The 23,276-nt window shown below is 36.2% G+C and overlaps 1 protein-coding gene across 8 annotated transcripts in view; it reads left to right on the top strand.

The window, feature by feature from the left end:
• Positions 1-23,276, top strand: part of THOC2 (THO complex 2) — a 135,633-nt gene that overhangs the window by 88,714 nt on the left and 23,643 nt on the right. For 5 of the 8 annotated variants that reach the window (XM_030806599.1, XM_030806595.1, XM_030806600.1 and 2 more), the window contains exons 13-28: positions 1,600-1,641; positions 2,076-2,206; positions 2,309-2,410; positions 6,375-6,459; positions 7,998-8,091; positions 8,901-8,981; positions 10,847-10,943; positions 12,945-13,062; positions 13,963-14,142; positions 15,149-15,313; positions 19,013-19,288; positions 20,317-20,458; positions 20,904-21,061; positions 22,294-22,422; positions 22,772-22,903; positions 22,992-23,176. In XM_030806599.1, coding sequence (XP_030662459.1) covers positions 1,600-1,641; positions 2,076-2,206; positions 2,309-2,410; positions 6,375-6,459; positions 7,998-8,091; positions 8,901-8,981; positions 10,847-10,943; positions 12,945-13,062; positions 13,963-14,142; positions 15,149-15,313; positions 19,013-19,288; positions 20,317-20,458; positions 20,904-21,061; positions 22,294-22,422; positions 22,772-22,903; positions 22,992-23,176 — 2,117 coding nt within the window. Of the gene's footprint in view, positions 1-1,599; positions 1,642-2,075; positions 2,207-2,308; positions 2,411-6,374; positions 6,472-7,997; positions 8,092-8,900; positions 8,982-10,846; positions 10,944-12,944; positions 13,063-13,962; positions 14,143-15,148; positions 15,314-19,012; positions 19,289-20,316; positions 20,459-20,903; positions 21,062-22,293; positions 22,423-22,771; positions 22,904-22,991; positions 23,177-23,276 lie in introns of all 8 variants that reach the window. The other 3 variants (XM_030806596.1, XM_030806593.1, XM_030806594.1) reach the window with 1 other exon arrangement.

The raw sequence follows: 23,276 nt of genomic DNA, 5'->3' as shown, positions 1-23,276 counted from the left end.
TTTAAATTATAGTATACCAGGAAAGGAGGAGCTTAACTGTCTTTATCCCCGACATAATATACCTAGTTTTTCCAGTTACAGGATACCTGTATTTTTGCTTCCCAATGTACACCCTATATGCCACCAGAATTATGTGTGTGCCACCTCACCACCCCAAAACCAAACCAAACCAAACCATCTGGCTTTTTTCTGCCAGGCCACTCCTCTATAACCCAGTTCCTTCTTTGCTTACCAGGATATATGTTGACTTAATAAATTATTTCTATGAAAGGAACCATACCTTTTGAACCTACCAATTAAAAACAAATTGAGCGTATGTATTTTCCCATAAAGGTAACATGGCAGGCCCTGAATTAGTGTTATGTGAAAATGTAGCATAACGGTTAGACTTTTCCTGTGGTAATATGCATCATATTACTGAGGTGTGAAAACGTATGCATACACAAAATACCCTTATCTACCAAGAAAATAAGAAGCTTGTTATCTACATATTAGCTTTTCCCTCTTTCTCACTTGATATTGAGCTAAATCCTTGCCAGAAATCTAGATTGTCACTGGTTGTCAGTACTTCAGTTGTCTTTTTGGCCTCTACAGCCTCCGCCAGCCCTCTATCTGTTTATATTCAGACAAATATCATTCACTGTTTCATTTTGAATTAATAGACATCCTTGTCAAACATCACTTTAGGGGCTCATCTGTAAATCTGCAAATTGTTTATATAATATGGACCTAGGATTTTTCATTCAGTCTGTACAATTTAAGCAATGGTTTTGTCTTTGTTAGTAACGTTATTGGTATTTTGGGCTTATCTTTCAGTGAGGACTTTGGGAGTGGTGAATTAAAAGATAGCTTTAAATTTCTTTGCGTTTAATTTTGTCTTTGTTTTTGCATTTTTGTTGCTTTAGTGTTTGATTATACTAATTCCATAGAAGAAAAACTATAATCTCTGGATGGAAAAATGCAAATGTATTATAATGAAGTTATTGTACTGGCCACAATTTTTTTTTTTTTTTTTTTTTTTGCTTTTGTTGCCCAGGCTGGCATGCAATGGCACGATCTCGGCTCACTGCAACCTGCACCTCCCGGGTTCAAGTGATTCTCCTGCCTAAGTCTCCTGAGTAGCTGGGACTACAGGTGTGCGCGCCACCATGCCTGGCTAATTTTTGTATTTTTAATAGAGACGAGGTTTCGCCGTATTGGCCAGGCTGGTCTCGAACTCCTGACCTCAGGTGATCTGCCCATGGTGGCCTCCCAAAGTGCTGGGATTACAGGCGTGAGGCACTGCGTCCGGCTCTTGCTACATTTTTATAATAAATAATTAGATCAATTTTAGGATGCTTTGGTTTGATAGGTTGAGAAAAGAATTGGTTTATAAAAATTGACACTTAAAATTCATGGATGTCAAGTATGACTTAGAGGTTAGAAACATAGATAAAATTTAAAAAGGTTAACAGGCTATATTTAAAATCTACATATTTGTAAAAAGTAAGAACAATTTACAACCATGTGCAAGTTAAAGTTTTTTCAAATTAGAAATTAATTGTGACACCATAATATTAACCTTTTTGTATTTTATTAATTTCTTTTTTTAAATTGTAGTTTCAGTCTGATGGAAGCAAACAAGAAGATAAAGAAAAAACGGTAAGAGACTAGAAAAATCCAATAATGTGTCTAATGTTTGTCTTGCTACAGTATACTACAAATTTTACTGTGAACAAGCGTTAATCATCTGTATGAATAATTGTTTTTATAATGTAGATGCTGATTATAGTTTTTGGCGGCTTATGCAAAGTTATCATTTAAGATTAACATTTTTTCCCCTGAGGACTAATACGTTGAAAAAGGAAGAGAGATAAAAGTTCCTCATTCTTTTGCTACCCCTTTCCTTTCCTCACCCCATTTTATGTCTTAGATGGAGAAACATAAATAAGCTTTGTGAAAAGGGTGGGTGAGGAATGGGATATTGTGTGTTATGTTATTAAGAAATGGTAATTTTCCCAAGGCTGTTATAAATTTATTGTTGGTTATATTAATATAGACCTCTTACTGAAATAACTTTTCCTTCTTTCTTTTAGGAAGTTATCCTTAGCTGTTTGCTTAGCATTACTGACCAGGTACTACTTCCATCTCTTTCTTTGATGGACTGCAATGCTTGTATGTCTGAGGAACTGTGGGGAATGTTTAAAACATTTCCATATCAGCATAGGTAAATACATATTATTTTCAGGTTTTTAACTATTAGTAATTCTAGTATATTAACCTCTAAGTGTTTAACTTTTCCTAATTCTTCATCTCATCGTTTTTTAAGATATCGTCTGTATGGCCAGTGGAAGAATGAAACTTATAACAGTCACCCACTTTTAGTAAAAGTTAAAGCTCAAACAATAGACAGAGCCAAATATATCATGAAGTAAGTTTTAATTTATTTTTCATATTAATCTAAATTATATCTGAATCTAATTTACTTTCTTTTAGGTAGCTTGTCTGAGCCTCAGTTTTGAGAAAGCCTATGTGTAGTGAATGGTATAGCTGATTTATATACTACAGATGGAATGACTATTAACTGTGGTTTTAGTTCATTTTGACTACCAAGTTAATGTTTTCATAGTTGTTGTGTTTACATATGGATAAAAATCTAATGGAAATCCTCTTTAATACGTGCATCATATTATAGGATGAGGGTTTTGTTTTTTCTTTTTAAGGACGGCCTGCTGTGGCCTTTGCTTACCTTTAGTGATTTGTGCAAGGTAGTAAAAGTTCTAGCAATTTCCTCTGCTGAAAGTTACCATAATAAATTTTTTTAATCTGTTAGGAAGAACTAATGAAATTATCTAGAACTATCTCCATAGGGAGTCAACTTTTGAGAAATTTCTTTTTTTAAAAAATTTGTACACCTTTATTTTCATATCATTAAAAACATAAGAGTGATATTCTACTTCCCAGTAGATTATTTGAAGTTTAATTATGAAAATCATGTACTTCAGATTAGTATTAGTTTAGATGCTTAATTATATTACTGTATTGCAAGTGTTTTCAGCGAGGCTATTGTCAGTTGTTATTCCTTTTTTAAATTCATGGCAGTGGTATGGTTATTCTAATTAAAAGTAGTTCATTCTCAGTTTAGTTAGATTTAACAGTGTGTAATGTCTGTTAAATGTTGTCCTTGCCCAGTGATATTGTTTCTGGTCACAGCCTATTGGGAAGACAGGTGTGTGCATGATCACAATCTAGTTTTTTTTTTTTTTTTCCTGTGAGCCTATGGATTATATTGATACAACCTAGTTTAATAGGTGCTGTTATACAGTATGAATAAAGTGCTATGGGAGGATAGATGAGACTAAATGATTTCACTTGGGGAAGTTTTGTTTGGCAGGAGTTGATACTAGATCTGAAAGAGTTTCTGGACTTAAGAGTTCTCCAGGTACAGTTTCTAGCTTAACAACAGCAGCTAATATTTAGGGAGCTATTACTATATGTGCCAGGCATTAAACTAAGTGCTCTGCATGGATTGTTTAATAATACATTAAGCATTATTAAATACCTTGAATTCATCCACTGTCTCTACCACCACTACCTTAGTTCTTTTGTCTGGTGTATTACAGTTGTATATTCTCTTACTTAAAAATCCTTTGGTGACTGACTTTACCTGAAGGTATATGTTAAGCTTTATGACATGGTGATATAAATAAGAGGGCCTCCCTGGTTTGTCCTTCCCTGCATCCAACCTCCTTTCCTGCCAATTCTACTTCCAGATGTACTGAGCCTACTTATGTTCCCCTAAATGTACCACTCTCTCCTTAGCTTCTCTTCCCCTGTATATACTTTTTGTTCCCTCTGTTTGTACAGGTTTTCCCTTACCTTCCTTTCCCCCTTTCCATCTGGTGACCTCATTCTTGGAGAGTGAGCTCCAGTGTTACTTCCAGTGAAGGCTTCCCTAGCATAAACTGCCAAACACAATCAATCTTTATTTCCATCACTATTCTTTAGCATATAATGTTATCATACCTCTAGGTACATTGCTATGATTGTTTTTCTCTTTTTAATTATCTAATGTTTTGAATAGTTTATGTGTTTACATGGTTTAAGTTTCAGTAAATATAAAAGGTATACATACAGCAAAAAGTCTCACCCCATCCTCTATCTACTAGTTCTTCCCCCCAAGGAAAAGTAACCACTGTTTAGTCTCTTATTTATCCTTCTATATATTCTTATGTATATGCAAGCCAATACAAATATATTATCCCCCTCTTATAATATTATTATTATATTAATATTGTTTTTCTTTGTAAAAATGGGACCTCACTATGTTGCCCAGGCTGGTCTTGAACTCCTGGCCTCAAGTGATCCTCCCACCTTGACCTCCCAGCGCTGGAGTTACAGACGTGAGCTACCACACCCCAGCCACCTTTTATATTATCAATAGCATATAAGTACTGTTCTGTTGATTGCTGTTTTTTAGAATATTGAAATTTAATAAATGAATTTAAATCTGTCTCCTTCACTGGACCAGGCTTGAGAGCAGGAACTGTTACTCTGTTATTCATCCTTCTATTTCTTTCTTTTTTTTTTTTTTTTTTTTTTTTTTTTTTTTTGGGAGATGGAGTTTTGCACCGTTGCCCAGGCTGGAGTGCTGCAGTGGCATGATCTCAGCTCACTGCAACCTCTGCCTCCTGGGTTCAAGCGATTATCCTGTCTCAGCCTCCCAAGTAGTTGGGATTACAGGCGCCTGCCACCACGTCCAGCTAATTTTTTGTATTTTTAGTAGAGATGGGATTTCACCATGTTGGCCAGGCTGGTCTCGAACTCCTGACCTTGTGATTCACCCGCCTTGGCCTCCCAAAGTGGTGGGATTACAGGCGTGAGCCACTGCACCCAGCCTCATCCTTGTATTTCTACACTGACCTTAGCCAAAAGGCTGAGACACAATCTTCCTTGTATTTCTAATGCTTAGTACTTTGACCGTCATCGAAGGCATTAATATGAATGAATGAATAAAAATAAAATTTACTACAGAATAATATGTGCAGAGTTTTTAATATACTTGGATTTTTGTTACATTTGTAAGCTATAACTATTTTACCAGGCTTAAACAATATGATTTTGTTACTGTTTGAAGTTTTTACATTGAGCATATAATGTATTAATTTATTACTTGTAGAATTTCATGAGTTTTCAATACTATTTAAAATATGAGCTTGCTATATGGCATTTAATAATTCTTTCTACAAATGTTTATTGTGTTCCATATGCCAGACACTGGTAGTTTGAGGGGAAGACAAAGACAAGAAAATATTTCTTTAATTTTTGTTTGTTTGTCCCTCTAGGGTGATGGAGGCAGAAGGGAATGGAATGAAAAACAGAGAGGAGGGGTTGGCCTTGCCAAGTAGAGGGAGGCACCTGAAATATTGGGGTTAGAAATAGGGACAGGTAGTGGTAAGTTGGAAATTTGAACAAAATACTGTATAGCTAACTTTTAAAACTAATGGTCTCTCTTTTCTATGAATAAAAACTGAGATATGGAGAATTGGAAAGGGAAGCAGTTGATGATGAAACAGTTTTGATTGATGGGGCCAGATTTGTCATGAGAAATTAATTAAAGCAAATTTGTCACTTGGAGAATGGTCACATCTCCTGAATTATAAACTGAATTAATAATTTACTTCATTATATTTTCATCCTAGAAAGCTTCCTTCCTGTCACTTGTAGCCTTTTGAAGTCTCTAGATTTATTATGTAATAATCTCAGGAGAGTCATTTAAGATTCTGTGTAATAATTGTTTTGAACTGTAAGAATTCATAGATAAAATTTGCAGAATGCTGGCAAAAGGATAATGAGCAAAGGAAGAAATAAAGAGGAAGGAAAGGAGTATAATTTAGTTTCAAAATATTGTTTACCTTGAATATGAAAAGCAGATAACTTTACATATTGAGGAGTGTGGCATTACCTATTACTCTGAGTCACTGAGCCAGATGGCATGAGGCATTTCATTGCATGACACCAAATTTGATATCTTAATCCCTAAACTGATGAGTCCTCCTAAATCTGAAATAATTTTGATTCTTTGTAAGAGTTTTATGTACTTGTAGAGTACATTAAGAGTTTTACTGATTATTAGACTATGACTATAAAGTGGAAATGTATATTTTATAAATGTTAAGCATTTAATATAAAATCTCAATACCCTCTGAGAGAATCCCTAACCAAAATAGCCCAAATCTACCATAAAGGATGTGATGAATGTGGTTGTTTACATGAATCTGTTTTAGATATTTGGGGAATAATTGCTTTTTCCCCCATGATGATATAACAAAGCTATCAACATTATAAGGAATGTTACTTAAGATGTTCCCTGCCACCTCTTTTTTCCTCCGTAGGCGCCTAACCAAGGAAAATGTGAAGCCTTCTGGAAGACAAATTGGGAAGTTGAGCCACAGCAATCCAACCATTTTGTTTGATTATGTATGTTTTGAGGTTAATATTATTTTAAGGGATTTTTCTTTCTGTTGCCTTTAAATCAGCGCAAGTGGAAGTAGAATGATGTTAGAAAATGAAATGTTGTAAGGTTATGCTAAAAACAAAATTACTACGCAATATATTTAACACATTGGTCTATTTTTCTATTAATAGTAATATGTGACAGTGCTACTATTATAGGCAATATAATAGTTATTTTGTGTATATATAATGTTATTTTGTATACCACATTTTGATTTCTGGAGCTATTACTTGATTTTAGCTTTTAGAAACATTCAAATAACATTTCATTGGGATTTATATGTAATACTATCACTACAATATTTATTTATTTATTTATTTTTTATTTTTTATTTTTTTTTTTGAGATGAAGTCTTGCTCTGTTGCCCAGGCTGGAGTGCAGTGACCCGATCTCGGCTCACCGCAACCTCCGCCTCCCGGGTTCAAGCAATTCTCCTGCCTCAGCCTCCCAAGTAGCTGAGATTACAGGCGCACGCCACTGCACTTGGCTAATTTTTTGTATTTTTAGTAGAGATGTAGTTTCACCATGTTGGCCAGTCTGGTCTTGAACTCCTGACCTCAGGTAATCCACTCGCCTCGGCCTCCCAAAGTGCTAGGATTATAGGTGTGAGCCACCACACCTGGCCAATATTTAGAGTTATCTAAAACATATGAGAGAGACTAGACTCTTTCATTCCAAAATTCAGCTTTAGGCCTGGAATTATTTCCTTTTTAAATTAATTTTTTTAAGATGCAAGGGGTACATATGCAGGTTTATTACATGGATGTATTGCATAATGATGAGGTTTGGGTTTCTGTTGAACTCCTCACCCAAATAGTGAGCATAGTACCCAATAGGTAGTTTTTCAAACCTTGTCCCACCCCACTTAACTTTTAGAGTCCCCATTGTCTTTCTATCTTTATGTCCGTATGTACCCATAGTAAAGTTTCAGGATACAAAATCAACATACAAAAATCAGTAGCATTTCTGTGTACCAATAATGTTCAAGCTGAAAACCCAATCAAGAGCACAATCCCATTTACAATAGCCACAAAAAAAGTACCAAGAGATACATCTAAGCAAGGAGGTGAAAGATTTCTACTAGAACTATAAAACACTGATGAAAGAAATCATAGATGATACAAGCAAATGGAAAGACATTCCATGCTCTTGGATTGGAAGAATCAATATAGTTAAAATGTCCATACCGCCCAAAGGAATCTACAGATTCATTGCAGTTCCAGTCAGATTACCACTGTCATTTTTACAGAATTGGAATTATTTTCTAACTGAAAAATGTAGCCTAAGAAAATATTCTCTAAGGCAATGATAAAATAGTAATTCCTATATAAATATGAAATATTTATGTAGAAACCACTTTATTGAAATATTTATATGGGAAACCACTTTAATTACAAGCATTATTTCTTTTGAAAAATAGAAAGTGTAGCCATTACTTAGTTGGCACAGTAGAAATCCTTTGATCAGTTAATGCCTTCTATTGTTTGTTGCTGTTTTCCAGATCTTGTCACAAATACAGAAGTATGATAACTTAATAACACCTGTAGTAGATTCATTGAAATACCTCACTTCATTGAATTATGATGTCTTGGCCTGTATCCTTTCAAGTGAAGTAATATGTAGATTTCATATTTAATAGATCATATGGTAAATGTTTTATTTTCATTCTATTTTCCTTTAGTAACCATCTGAGGTTGATTCAGGTGGCTGATCTGAAGTTTGGTCAGTCAATTGTGTGTGTGTGTGTGAGAGAGAGAGAGAGAGAGAGTGTGTGTGTGTGTGTGTGTGTGTGTGTGTGTGTGTGTCTTTGCGTTGTATAAAGGGAGACATGTTAGGCTTACCAACCCTTTTTTTTTTTTTTTTTTTTGTGAGACAGACTTTTGCTCTGTCACCCAGGCTGGAATGCAGTGGTACTGTCTCGGCTCATTGCAACCTCCGCCTCCTGGGTTCAAGCGAGTCTCTTGCCTCAGCTTCCCAAGTAGCTGGGATTACAGGCGTGTGCTACCACACCTGGCTAATTTCCTTGTTTTTAGTAGAGGGGGGATTTCACTAGGTTGGCCAGGGTGATCTTGAATTGCTGACCTCAAGTGATCCACCCACCTTGGCCTCCCAAAGTGCTGGGATTACAGGCATGAGCCACTGCACCCAGCTAGCTTACCAAACATCTTGATATTGATGGAATCTGTCTTGATTGCTGAAAGATGGAAAGGAGGCTAAAGAAGAAATGTTGGTACTACAGTGAGTGTATTTTTCAATAATTAGTTTTAGCAACGTCCCTGGTCTTGGAAAAAAAGAAAAATAATTTGTAATGACCAACAATTTTGCCCCTATGATGTGGCATATTTATGTTTTAAGGGTCTTTATTAGAGATGTAATGACTTAGTTTTTTCTTAATGTATGAAAGATTGTATCATTGAAGCTTTAGCTAATCCAGAAAAGGAAAGAATGAAACATGATGACACAACCATCTCAAGCTGGCTTCAGAGTAAGTATTTTTATTTTTCCAAAGATGAAATTACTATCTGTGGTAACTGCCATGTTATGTATTTTATTACCTATGCTTAGAGACTTTTAGAAGCCTATTTGTTAAGAGTTGTTGAGAATATCTAGCTACTGAGTTTGTTCTACAGAGCCCTTGGCTATGTAAGGAGGTTGATATGGTACTTATTTTCCTAACTTAAGAGACCATTATTGACTGTGATAGAATTTTGGGTAAGCATTATTGGGGAGGTGAAATCTCCTTCTTTTTATTTTATTTTTTTTTGAGATGGAGTCTCACTCTGTCATCCTGGCTGGGGTGCAGTGGCATGATCTCGACTCACTGCAGCCTCCGCCTCCCAGGTTCTAGCAGTTCTCCTGCTTCAGCCTCCCGAGTAGCTGGGATTACAGGCACGTGCTACCACACCCAGCTAATTTTTGTATTTTCGTTAGAGGCAGGGTTTCACCATGTTGGCCAGGCTGGTCTTGAACTCCTGACCTCAAGTGATCCGCCCGCCTTGGCCTCCCAAAGTGCTGGGATTACAGGCATGAGCCACCATGCCTAGCCAAAAATCTCCTTTTTAACTAACATTATTTTATAGGAGTTGATCGTAAGGGATCTAATCTCATTTCTTCCCATTCCATCCTGAGGTTCCAGTCATCTTAAAAGAACAAAAACTTGACTTAGTTTAACCAAAAATGACTAACCATATTTCTTTTTAATTCTTGTACCTTTGGTTTCTAGCAGCCAGTTCCTTTTCTTTCAACTTATTGTATCTGATAGCGGAATCTTGCAGTGGCTCCCCATTGTCCTTTAAAGTCCGAAATGTTTAATAAGTCATACAAGTAAGTTCTTTTGAAATCAGGTCCTTTTGCACTGTTCTAGCCTCATCTTTTCCCTGCTTCCCAATATTCTAGATTCCATTAATACTGAACTTCTTGTACTTTCCATGAACTTTTGCCCATTATTCACTTGACTTGGAATACCCTTCATGGCCCACTCCATGTTCTGTTTATTCATTAGATTTCAGCTCAGAGGTCACTTCCTCTGGAAAGCTTTTTCTGTTAATGCTCCCACCCACAAGTCTGAATTGGGCACTCCTCTTTTATATTCCCATGGAGCCTTTTGCTCATCATAGTTATTTGTTTACTTTTCTGTGTCTTCCACTGGACTCAGCTCCTTGAGGGCAGGACTTGTATTTTGTCCAGTATCATTTAGGCGCTTAGCAAATAGTTGTGGAATAGGCTGCAGAGTACTTGACTTTACTTGAATCTCCTACTCTTGTATTGGCTGGGGTCTCCTCCCTATTCTTGATATGATAAGGACCATTGGTTAAAATTGGTCTCTTGTCTGCTTCTAGGTCTGGTAATACTTTATTTTCTTGCACCTCCACAACTAGTAGCATGTTCCAAGATAAAAAGAGATTTTTTTTTTTCTTGACTCACATTCGGGGGCTGGTGTTTTGTCATTTATTCAAGTTTACTGAGTGATCTGCAAGATTTTGTTATATCTTAGTTTCACAAACTCTGGAATCAGGCTGCAAAAATTTGACTTACTGCTCTACTTTTTACTATGTGACCATGAGCAAGTTACATGACATATCTGTTCTGAATTTGCCTCATCAATAGGTTATACCAACCTAGGATAATAGTTGCAAGGATTAAATGAGATAATCATTATAAAGTGCTTGGTACAGTGCTTGACATATGTATGCTCAATAAATATTGGTTATTGTTATTATTATGAAACTCCATTCAACAGCATCAGCAATACAGTTATTGCTACCTCATTTTGTTTTAGAGGTTTAGTTGAAATGATACTTGCGCATTTTGTTTTATGAGTTGTTTTTACTCTTTTTTTATTTTGTATAGGTCTGGCTAGTTTCTGTGGTGCAGTTTTTCGTAAATATCCAATTGATCTTGCTGGTCTTCTTCAGTATGTTGCCAATCAGCTAAAGGCGGGCAAAAGGTATTCATAACAAATTATACATAACGAAATTCAATAGAGTACTTCTGGTGGTTTGGGGTTATTGAGACTCCTGTTATCCCAAAAGGCTACTTACTTGTTGGTTGTAGGCTCAAGTAGAATAGTTGCTCACTTATTTACATGAAATTCTTTAGTTAAATGATGACTTAATACATAGACACCTTTTTTTCATGAATAAAGGTACTATTTGGCTATATATGTTAATGCAATAAAAAGATACTTTCAGTTATTTTGACTGCCTATTAGGCTTTTGAGTAAATGGCTAATATGATATATTGTATATCTTCGTATAACAAAGTATACTGCACTAGGTCAGTATGCAGTAATTGACCTGTATCACATTGAACATCTGGTAGGAACTTGTTTATTTTGAGGGTGTATGTAATACCTTTAAAGCATAATTTTTGAATTTGAGTTTTAGAGATACATAAGGCTTCCATACCTTTTGGACAATGTCCTTTTTTCTTTATAAATACTGAAGTTTATTTTATTTTGGGCCAATATCAGTGCTTAGAGTTTAAATTAGTATGTATGTATATTAAACCTCATGAGAAGTAGACTGACTAGAATCAAATAACCTGAATTGTTTTCAGAAGCTTTCTGGTAGAAAGCAAACAAACAAAAAACTAAAAGCTACTTGGTGTGCCAAACAAGTACTACCTAAGTAATTATTGACAGATTCTTATTTTGGCTTAGGGAAAACTTAAACAAAATTTAAACTTATGATTTTATGGGCACATCCCTTATGCTCATCTCTCTGCCATTTCTAGATATTTTTATTCTTCTTTGTCTATAGGCCAGGAGAACATACATCATTTTTTAATCTATAACTCAGCTTTCTGTACTGTGAATACAGTTTTTGTGACCATCTAATTAAAACATTGTTTAAAGAAAAAATAAACTGTTTCATTGGTACTTATATACTAGTTTTCATGACGGCTTTCTTAAAAAAAAAACCAAACAAAACTAAGGAAAGCAAGGCAAGTTGAGAGAACAAACAATAAGAATCTTAGAAAATGGTTCTTTCATCTATTAGCTTGTGTCTTGGGTATGTCTGACTTTACGTTTGGAAAAACATCTGTATGTTTTAGGAAAGAATGTTTTTACTTTGTTTAGATTAATTAAAGAAGATCTTAGAGGACATAAGGTATTATTTCCATTGGTGGTCCTAAACTTTGAAGATTAAAAAGCATAACTGTTGGCACATTACTGAAATGTGCTCTGGGCTGGCCACTAAATTGTCATCTTTGGCTCAGATACCACAGCTTAGAACTTCTTTTTTTCCTTCCTTCCCTGCCTCTCTTCCAAGTGTATGTGACCATGCTACATCTTTGTCTCTGTTTGGTAAATGGATTATTTAGAAATGGCTCTATACCATCAAAAACATTTTGGCCATCCTGTATTGGAGGAGAAAAAATGCTATGAAGGACTTTATTGGGTCAACTGATAAAATGAAATATGAATGGTAGATTAAAGTATTGTATCAGTGTTAGATGTACTAAAATTGATAACTGTGCTGTGGTTATTTAAGAGAATGGCTCTCTTAGGAAATTCAGTCTTAGAAATTTTAGGGGTAAAAGGCCATGATGTAAATAATTTTCCCTCAAATGATTAAATTGAGTGTGTGACTATGTATGTAGAGAGGGGCTCCAGAGAGGGAGAGAAAATGCAAATGATCAAGCAGGAGTAAAAATGTTACCAGGTGAAGTTGAGGTAAAGGATATATGGTTGAGCTTTGTACTGTTTTTATTTTTCCATCCTATCTGTAAATTTGAAATTATTTCCAAGTAAAAGTTAAAATAAACTTACGCACCAAGTATTTGTCAATATAGTTCTAGGAATGCAGTTAAAAACTGTTTCAGCCCCTTCCCCCATATTTATATACAAATAATTTAGGGTTTCTCAGTATATTAATTACAGTATATTGTTACTTTTATATTTGAAGTTCTAACTATAGACTGTTTCTTTTTTCTTTTTGAATAGTTTTGACCTGCTTATATTGAAAGAAGTGGTACAAAAAATGGCAGGAATAGAAATTACAGAGGAAATGACAATGGAGCAGCTAGAGGCTATGACTGGTGGAGAGCAGCTAAAAGCTGAGGTAAGAATTGCTATTTTTGTTCATCAACCTTTAAAATTCGTAATGTATGCATGGTCATAGTAAAGAATCCAAACAATATGTAAGTTTATAAAACCAAATGTCAAAGCCATACATACCTTCCTTTCACAACCACCCCTACCCCCCTTTTGAAATTGAGATACAGTAATTACTTTAACTTTTTAAAAGAGCTGAAACAAAGTATAAAAGACAGTAAGTAATGCATCCGTAAGGAAAATAATTACCAAATAAGGCTGGGCATGGTGGCTCACGCTTATAATCCCAACACTTTGGGAGGCTGAGGTGGGTGGATCACCTGAGGTCAGGAGTTCAAGACCAACCTGGCCAACATGGCAAAACCCTGTCTCTACTAAAAATACAAAAAATTAGCCAGGCGTAGTGGTGGGTGCCTGTAATCCCAGCTATTTGGGAGGCTGAGGCAGGAGAATTGCTTGAACCCAGGAGGCGGAGGTTGCAGTGAGCCAAGATCTCGCCATCGTACTCCAGTCTGGGCAAGAGAGTGAGACTCTGTCTCAAAAACTAATTAATTAATTAATTACCAAATAATTACTACATCTTCTATGATCCTTAATATCCTCACTCCCTTAAGTCTTAATTGCTCTGTTGAATCTGTGCCATACTGAATAATGAATAATCCTTTATGAGGGGACTGCAAGGTGGAAAATGGGAAATATGCAAAAATTTAAATTCAGTTGACATTTGTCTTTAAGCCAGTGACTGTAGTCAGTAACAGTCACTGAAATAAATTTGTGTAAGGGAAGGAATGTGGAACGTAGGAGTTTTTTACATTAAGGATTTTAACTCAACTTTTTTCTGTGTCTTTTTCAAATTAGCATGGGTTATGTACTGTACACTGGTAAATTTGTGTCTTCCCTTGTGCAGGGTGGTTATTTTGGTCAGATCAGAAACACTAAAAAATCCTCTCAGAGATTAAAGGATGCTCTATTGGACCATGATCTTGCCCTTCCTCTCTGTCTGCTTATGGCTCAGCAGAGAAATGGGGTAATCTTTCAGGAAGGTGGAGAGAAACATTTGAAACTTGTGGGAAAGCTCTATGACCAGGCAAGTTAAAATGGCTTTTATGTTTATGTACATGTTTTTAATCCTGTTAAAGGAAGATAATGTGTTATAATTTGAAAAATGTCATTTTTGCACATCATGTGAATATGAGACATCCTAATGTGAAAGACATTCTGGAAATAGGGCCTATTTCTATGTAAATTATGATATTTAAGAGATAGCTCCAAGAGATGTTATGTGTAAGGCTGTCAATTAATTAAATATTACATCATTAAATTCCTGCAACTTCAAATTGTTTACATTTATATCTTTCCCGATCTCTGGAAATCTCAGTCATAACAGAATAGATGCTTGCTTGCCCACTTGTGCATGCTCACTCTCTTTTCCTTTTTTTTTTTTTTTTTTTTTTTTGAGACAAAGCCTCACTCTGTTACCCAGGCTAGAGTGCAGTGCATGATCTCAGCTCACTGTAGCCTTGACCTCCCTGGCTCAAGTGATCAGTCTACCTCAGCCTCCCGAGTAGCTGGGGATTATAGGCATGCACCACCACACCTGGCTAATTTTTAGATTTTTTTTGTAGAGTCGGGGCTCTGCCATGTTGCCCAGGCTGGGTTGCTATCTCTCTTTTTCTTTGTGTTATAGTTGATGATAGTTAAACACATTTTGTGGGCTAATCTTAGGTTTTGGTACTTAATATTTATAAATATATTCTGTAAATAAAGTTTTCTTCTTTTAAGGGCAAAGGAATTGACTTCTGTTTGCCTATGGTTATTATTTTATTTGATTTAGGTAAATATATTCCACTAAAAGTGATGAGCAACAGCTTGACATTTAAGAGACCTAGTTGGCTAGTAAAACCTTGGATTAGTCAACCTGTCAGGGCCTTGGCATCTTTTTTTGTAAGATGGTTATGTGATTATACTTGTAGATGGTCTCTAAAATCCTTTTAAGTTATAAAATTTGGATTCTTAATTGTTAAAATATTCCTAAAATGACTTCTTAATCACTTTGGAAAACATGTTGATTTTGTCTTATTTTTTAAATTTAGTGTCATGATACCCTGGTGCAGTTTGGTGGGTTTTTAGCATCTAATCTGAGCACAGAAGATTATATAAAGCGAGTGCCTTCAATTGATGTACTCTGTAATGAATTTCATACACCCCATGATGCAGCATTTTTCCTGTCTAGGCCAATGTATGCCCATCATATTTCGGTAAGTACAAGTGTCTTTGCTGCCGCTCAGGAACGATCCAAATTATTTCTTAACAGTTTTATCTGTAAGTACATTTCACTACAGATTTTGGGAGAAGGTCTTGGCCCTTAAACTAGGATCCCTAATTTGTTTCCAATAGGGGTACAAAGCTGTGTGGTAGAGGTATACAAAAAAGGTGATGAGAAATTTGGAGTCTAATTGATCATGTAATCAAACATCTGCTGTTAGTGTTTACATATCAACTGCTACAGTCTCCCACTTCTTTCCTAACTGCTACTTGATTTAATTATCACTTTGTTAGCACTGTGCAGAAATTCCTGTGTTATGTATACACTCTGAAGGGAAAAAGACATTAAGGGAGTGGTGTTAGGCTGCTTCTTCCCCTTTAGATCCTCTCAATCCAGAGAATTGTATGCCGTCTTTGTGTAATGTCTTACTGTTGTCACACCCCATGGTAGATCAGTCTCAGCTGTACAAGAAGGTACCTGATTTCTTGACAGACAGAGGTGGGAGAATTTCTTCATCTTAGGAATTCTGACCTGCCCTGTGCTAAGTGAACACACTAATCAGCAATATGGAATCCTAGCAAACAGGAACACCTGGTTGTCTGAGATTGGCTGAACTTTGCCAGCTCAGAAAATGGAGGAGGTCATTCAAGCTACCTTTTCTCTCTTACTTGTGTAAAATATTATCTTTGTCTTTTAAGAGATACAAAAACCTAAACAAAGAAATGGCATTTCCCTCTCAGGCTTGGAAGAAAACAGAAAACTAAATGGAAGTGGCTGTATAGCCAAGTCAGATATAAGTCTTTTATCTGTAGGCAACATGCCACTCTCTGGAAAAGGGGTTTCCCAGCAACCTTGTGGTTGCGCTGGATGGCATCCAAGCTGTCCTGGGGATCCTTGCTTTTGCTTCTTGAGTGAAAGCCTCTGTTGAAGAGCCTTCGTCGAGATAGTGAAAATGTATATTAGGTGACTGCTATGTCCCCTCTATAAATTGACTATCAGCAGGCTCTCTTGAGGATAATTCAGCCAAACGCTGCCCAGATTTTTTTTTTTTTTTTTTTTTTTTTTTTTTGGAGATGGAGTCTCGCTCTGTCTCCCAGGCTGGAGTGCAGTGGTGCAATCTCAGCTCACTGCAACTTCCACCTCCCAGGTTCAAGCGATACTCCTATCCCAGGCTCCCAAGTAGCTGGGATTACAGGTGCCCGCCACCACACCCAGCTAATTTTTGTATTTTTAGAAGAGATGGGGTTTCACCATGTTGGCCAGGCTGGTCTCAAACTCCTGACCTCAGGTGATCCGTCTGCCTTGGCCTCCCAAAGTGCTGGCATTATAGGCAAGAGCCACTGTGCCTGGCCTGCTCAGATTCTTGAGATGAGATTTTTGAACAATAGTGAGAAGTACAGCAATAATTGTGGATATCAGTTCTATTCCATAAGTCTAGTTCCCCAGGCGATTTGAAATGTAGAACTGTTATGTCTCTTCATTTGACTGAAGGTGTGGACTTGAAGTGGGAGTTAAACTGACTTTAGACAAGGACATATTCATCCTAGGTAAATATGAAGTATAGCCTTCTTTTCTGACCAAGCCTATTTTTCTAACTAGATAGCGACTATGGGGTTCCTAGCAATAGAAATCACAGATTCAGACCCAGAGGACTGGGGAGACTGGAGCTATCATGTAACCCTCTCATACCTATAAACTAATTTTTAGTTTCAATTGTTGAGGTTGTGGTCCACCTTGAGACACAGGTCTGAAAGATAGGCTTTTACCTAGTTCATATTCTAGATCTTGCCCAGAACAGGTAATTAGGCTGTCTTTTATGCAGATAGTGTCAGCCCTATTTTATCCCGTTTTGTTAGAACCTTAGCAGAAGTCATTCTGCTCATCTAGATTCCTATTAGTTACCTTCAGTAAGACCTGTCCTCTAAATTAAAAAACACTCTCTGTTTTCCCAACTGCTATTCTCTCAGGTTTCTGATGCAATTGGGACTCCTTTTTCATAACTAATGTTCTTTGTAACTTTGTCACTTATGTGGTCTCAGTGGTTGTCAGCATGCTCTCTAAAATGGGGATAACAGAGCATAAATCTTCCCACTTCTAGAACAATTGTAAAATTCTAGAACAATTGTAAAATTGAGCACTCAGGAAGGAAGGCAGGTAACTGAGCTGTAAGGAGCTGTGACTCTTTTGCCTATCACAGTGTAGAACTGGAAGCAGAACCTTTGATCATCTGGTTTTGGGTTATGTGTTTAGCACAAATAGAATGATTTAAGTGATTTTCTAACATAAAGAAGTAACTGGTTTTAGGACTTCCTTTAGGTTCGTATTAAGGGTGATACCTAACCTAAACAAAATTTTCTGGATGAGAGCTCTTTCATCCTGAAGAGACTGAAGGATGTGAAATAATAGCAGCAACTCTGTGTTATCTTCATATATATATATATGTGTGTGTGTGTTCATGTATAATATGTGTTCATATATGTTATGTTCATATATATAGAATATATATATAGAGAGTATATATATATTTGTGTGTATATATATATGTATAATATATTTGGCATACACATATCTCTGCAGCCCCTCCCATTGTACTAACAATTTTTTTTCTCATACAATTAAAAATATGGCATTCCTCTGTTTTTTCCCCCAAATTAGGATAAACCTGTCAAACGAAAGAAGCTGCAGCATCAGTTCTCACATGCTTTAAACTTCAATATACCACAGCTTTTCACAGAAAAATTTATTTGGCTTAGCGGTTGAGTAACCAGTTGGTCCTGGTTTGCCTGGGATGTTCCCAGTTTTAGCACTGAAGTCTTAAATCCTCAGAAATCCCCGAATCCCCAGCAAACCCTGACAATTGGTCACCCTACTTAGCAGTCTTAAAACGAATTTCTCATAACTTTTCTTAGTGTTGATCCAGCTTTTTTTTTTCTTTTTCTTTTTTGAGACAGTCTCCTTCTGTCATCCAGCCTGGAGTGCAGGGGCATGATCTCAGCTCACTGCAACTTCCGCCTCTGGGGTTCAAGTGATCCTCTCACCTCAGCCTCCCAAGTAACTGGGATTACAGGCATGCACCACCACGCCCGGCTAATTTTTTGTAGAGATGGGGTTTTGCCATGCTGGCCAGGCTGGTCGCAAACTCCTGATCTCAAGTGATCTGCCCGCCTTGGCCTCTTGATCCAGCTTTTTAATTGACGAATTTTAACAGTTGGTAGGGTCTACATGTAGTGATACTACATTCTGTCCTAGTTGGCTGCTACTAGTTCCATTCTTCCTCTTTTCTCATGTTAAGACCTTCTATTTGTTCCCTTGAATATCTCAAAAGCAGGACTGGAAACCCTACATGTTCAATCCCTGATACAGCAGCAAGAGGGAGTAGGGAGTAGGGTGGGGGAATGAAAGAGGGGGACATGCATATACCCTGTTCACTTTACTCAACAGATCAGATTAGATAAGAACCCTCTGAGAATCTCCTAGTTGGCACACAGTACTAAAGACTGGAATAGCTTCCAGAGATGATTTATCTTAAAATAAACGTTGTTCGTAAGAAACTAGAATTTCTACGACAGTTTTGAGATTGGTCATCTTTTGATTCTTTAGAAGGGAATATTGATTTTTATACCATGAAAGTCAAAGCTATAAATTATGTTGTGTGTGTATGTATGTATGTATTTTTACTTTTTATCTACAGTCAAAGTATGATGAACTTAAAAAATCAGAAAAGGGAAGTAAACAGCAACATAAAGTTCATAAGTACATTACATCATGTGAGATGGTGATGGCGCCTGTCCATGAAGCAGTGGTCTCCTTACATGTTTCCAAAGTCTGGGATGACATCAGCCCTCAATTCTATGCTACATTCTGGTCATTGACAATGTATGACCTTGCAGTTCCACACACCAGCTATGAACGAGAAGTCAATAAACTTAAAGTCCAGATGAAAGCAATTGATGACAATCAGGAAATGGTAGGTTTTTGTTCTAGTAGTTCAAGTGCAATAACTTTATGGTATTCAATGTTACCTATATTTTGAAATTGTTTTAGCTCTGGTTCCTTAAAACAGTGATCTTGTTGCTATATAATATTTTCTTAAACAGGGTTTAATAGTTATTCTGAGTGGAGGGCCAGGAGGTTGGTGACTAGATGGAGGTTATGATTAATCAAAAATTATTTGAGTGTCCTTTTCTACTGACAACTATGCTAGTAACTTAAAGTGATTCATGTGACTCTAATAGCAAGAGCAGTAGTTCTCAAGAGGAGAGTTCTTTAGGAGAAGACTATTGAAAAGCTGAGTCTTGAAATGGACAGGTCTTGAAGGTAGATTAGGTTTGGAAATATGGAAGCAGATAGGGAGGTCACCATAGGGTTCCAGCAAAGACAGGAAGTAGATTGAGGTTTAGGGAGACCACTTTTACTGATTCACTTTCATGTAGTGAATGTATTTAGTGATGCATATGAATAGTTATGATGGGGCCACATTATGTAGGCATTGGAAGTCAGGGAGAAAAGTAGACTTGGTAAAATTGAGAGCTGTTTTAGATTGCTGAGCAGGGGAGTAGTGTAAGAAATGGTACTTAAAACAGATTACTCATGACAGCAGTATGAAAGATGCTTTTTGACTAGCATTAGGCTAAAGACCAGCTAGGTGGCTTTTTAGGCAATCTATTGTGAGAGCATAGACTGATGGAGGTAGTGGCAGTGTACAAGGCTTGTAAACCAGTCTTGGTATAAAGGAGAGGGAAGAGTCAAAGATGACACCATGCCTGAGACTAATAGTGTCAGTGTTGCAAATGTAGCCTGTTCTGATGGTGTATGAAGATGCCATGACAGTGTTATGAGTGTGTTAAATGGTGATAAAAGTAGCACGTTCAAGTGGACCTATATTCATGTTAAAGTAGTTATAAACTATCAGCCTTTATCTCTTTAAACTTTTCAATTAAAAGAAGAAAGGTAATGTGCATATAGTTAGAAAAGTGTCTAATTTATTCTTTGTAGCCCCCAAATAAAAAGAAAAAAGAGAAAGAGCGCTGTACTGCCCTTCAGGACAAGCTTCTTGAAGAAGAAAAGAAACAGATGGAACATGTACAGAGAGTTCTACAGAGATTGAAACTGGAAAAGGACAACTGGCTTTTAGCAAGTAAGTTGTTGGAATTGTTATGTTCCTGATGCTGGTAAATTACAGAAAACAAAACATTATAACTTTAGAGGTGTTAAAGTGTGTTATGTTTGTATTTCAACTCAGTGTTCCCTATCCCATTCTTTGGTTATTTGTTAATGCAGAATCAACTTCGTGTTCACTGGAGGAACTGATATAGTTTGCTGGTGAAGTTAATTAACTTTTAACTACATATTGGCAGCTTGTCATTCAGCTTTTCTGTATAAAACATATTTCTGGAGAAATCATAGATAGAAAAAAAAGTCCACATAGTAAAAATGATAATCAGGACATTTGGTTACAAACTATAAATAGTTTGTGGTTTATAGTATTCTCTACACTAAAGGTAATAGGTTGTCATGTTTAGTGGCTTTGAGGCACTTGAGGAAGAAGTTTACCACTTAATATATTCTTCCTTTATTTTTAGAATCTACCAAAAATGAGACCATCACAAAATTTCTACAGCTGTGTATATTTCCTCGATGTATTTTTTCAGCAATTGATGCTGTTTACTGTGCTCGTTTTGTTGAATTGGTACATCAACAGAAAACTCCAAATTTTTCCACACTTCTTTGCTATGATCGAGTAAGTTTTTATTGCAACCTTTAAAAAGTTCTCACAAAAAGATAGCTAACATTATAATTTCTAGAGGTATTATTGTGTGTTTGGTTAAAAAGCACGAACTCAAGAACCAAGGGTCTGAACTTGAATCCTAGCTCTACTGCTTTCTAGCTGTATGATCTTTGGCAAGTTATTTAACCTCTCTGTGCCTGTTTTCTTATCTGTAAAGCATAAGTACCTGCTTCATAAGATTGTTGTGAGGATTAAATGAATCACTACACATAAAAAGTACCTGATATGTAATAGGCACTCAAGGTTAAACTATTAACTAAGTATTTGAGTTTACGTGTTGTATCATAATAGGTAGAACTCTCTTCTCCATTCTTAACCTTCACTTCTCAAAAAAAAAAAAAAAGACAAAAAAGTTTACACCTTCACACACATATAAAAGCAGGGAAGCTTTTCAATATGGTCATATTCACATTTTGCATTTAGCTTTTTTCTTATTACTACATTTTGTGGTTTAAAAACATAATGTGGCTGGGCGCAGTGGCTCATGCCTGTAATCCCGGTACTTTGGGAGGCCGAGGCGGGTGGATCACGAGGTCAGGAGATCGAGACCATCCTGGCTAACATGGTGAAACCCCGTCTTTACTAAAAAAAAATATAAAAAAATTAGCCGGGTGTGGTGGCGGGTACCTGTAGTCCCAGCTACTCGGGAGGCTGAGGCAGGAGAATGGTGTGAACCCAAGAGGCGGAGCTTGCGGTGAGCCGAGATCGCACCACAGCACTCCAGCCTGGGTGACAGAGTAAGACTCTGTCTCAAAACAAAACAAAAAACATAATGTATGTTCCAGTATGTCAGCTGCCTATTTTTAATTCCTATCAGCATTTCCTCTGCTTACTCTCCCCGTAACCCCAGTAATATGTATGACTAAGTGGTTAAGAAACTATTATGTAATAATAAAAAAAAACTATTATGTAATAATAATGATAGTTTTTTTTTTTTTTTCCTGTCACTGTAAATCAGCTTTCTTTATAAAAGTTCTTGTTTTGGGTGGTTGTTTTATGAATGCACTGTTTCCCCACAAAAGCCAAAATCTCCAAAGTTCTCTGCAGTGTCATTATATAAAGGGAATATACATTTTGACTAAGCTTACCTGTTTATTATGACTTGCTATAAGAGCATCTTCTAATATTTTTAACTGATTTTGACCTTGATTTGTTTATATTTTTTAAACATTTTTTTCCTGTAGGTTTTCTCTGACATAATTTACACAGTTGCAAGCTGTACTGAAAATGAAGCCAGTCGATATGGAAGGTTTCTTTGCTGCATGTTAGAGACTGTGACCAGGTGGCATAGTGATAGAGCCACATATGAAAAGGTATGACTAATAAAAACCCTTATATTTTACCCTTGTATATAATGACCACATCCATTAATGTCTAGATAGTTGAGTTTTAAAAGAGAAGCTGAGTTTAAGATTCAGTTGTAAAACTGTGTTTATAAGCACAATTAATTCGTTATTAAAAAGTGCTGTATACTTTTTTATTCTATCTCAAACTGACATTCCAAATTAGCATCTTTGTATAAGTTGAACTTTTTGTGACTACTTATCCAAATACACATGATGTTTTTACACGGAAACGTTGATCTAGTCTACTTAAGTTTCAATTTCTGCTATCTTGTGGATCATAATTTTTCTTTAAAGGTGACAAACCTTGTTTCCTTAGGAATGTGGAAACTATCCAGGATTCCTTACCATATTACGGGCAACTGGATTTGATGGTGGAAATAAGGCTGATCAATTAGACTATGAAAATTTTCGACATGTTGTACATAAATGGCATTACAAACTAACCAAGGTAAAAAAAAAATAGGATTTTTCAAAGGCAAATTTTTCCCTTTATACTTGTACTTTTATAATAATGGATCTGAAAATGTTTGTTGTAGGCATCGGTACATTGCCTTGAAACAGGCGAATATACTCATATCAGGAATATCTTGATTGTGCTAACAAAAATACTTCCTTGGTACCCAAAAGTTTTAAATCTGGGTCAAGCTTTGGAAAGAAGAGTACACAAAATCTGCCAAGAAGAAAAAGAGAAGAGGCCAGATCTATATGCGTTAGCTATGGGGTAACAAAATTATATTTTAATGTGATTTACAAGACTAGATGACAGAAGGATTCTGAAGACTTTAAAATGTTTTACAGTGTTGAAGTTTATCTTCTACCTT

Source organism: Nomascus leucogenys, chromosome X, assembly GCF_006542625.1.
Source record: "Nomascus leucogenys isolate Asia chromosome X, Asia_NLE_v1, whole genome shotgun sequence".
In the NCBI taxonomy this organism is placed as follows: domain Eukaryota; kingdom Metazoa; phylum Chordata; class Mammalia; order Primates; family Hylobatidae; genus Nomascus; species Nomascus leucogenys.
The sequence above is the reverse complement of the archived record's forward strand: the minus strand, read 5'-3'. Positions and strand labels throughout refer to the sequence as shown.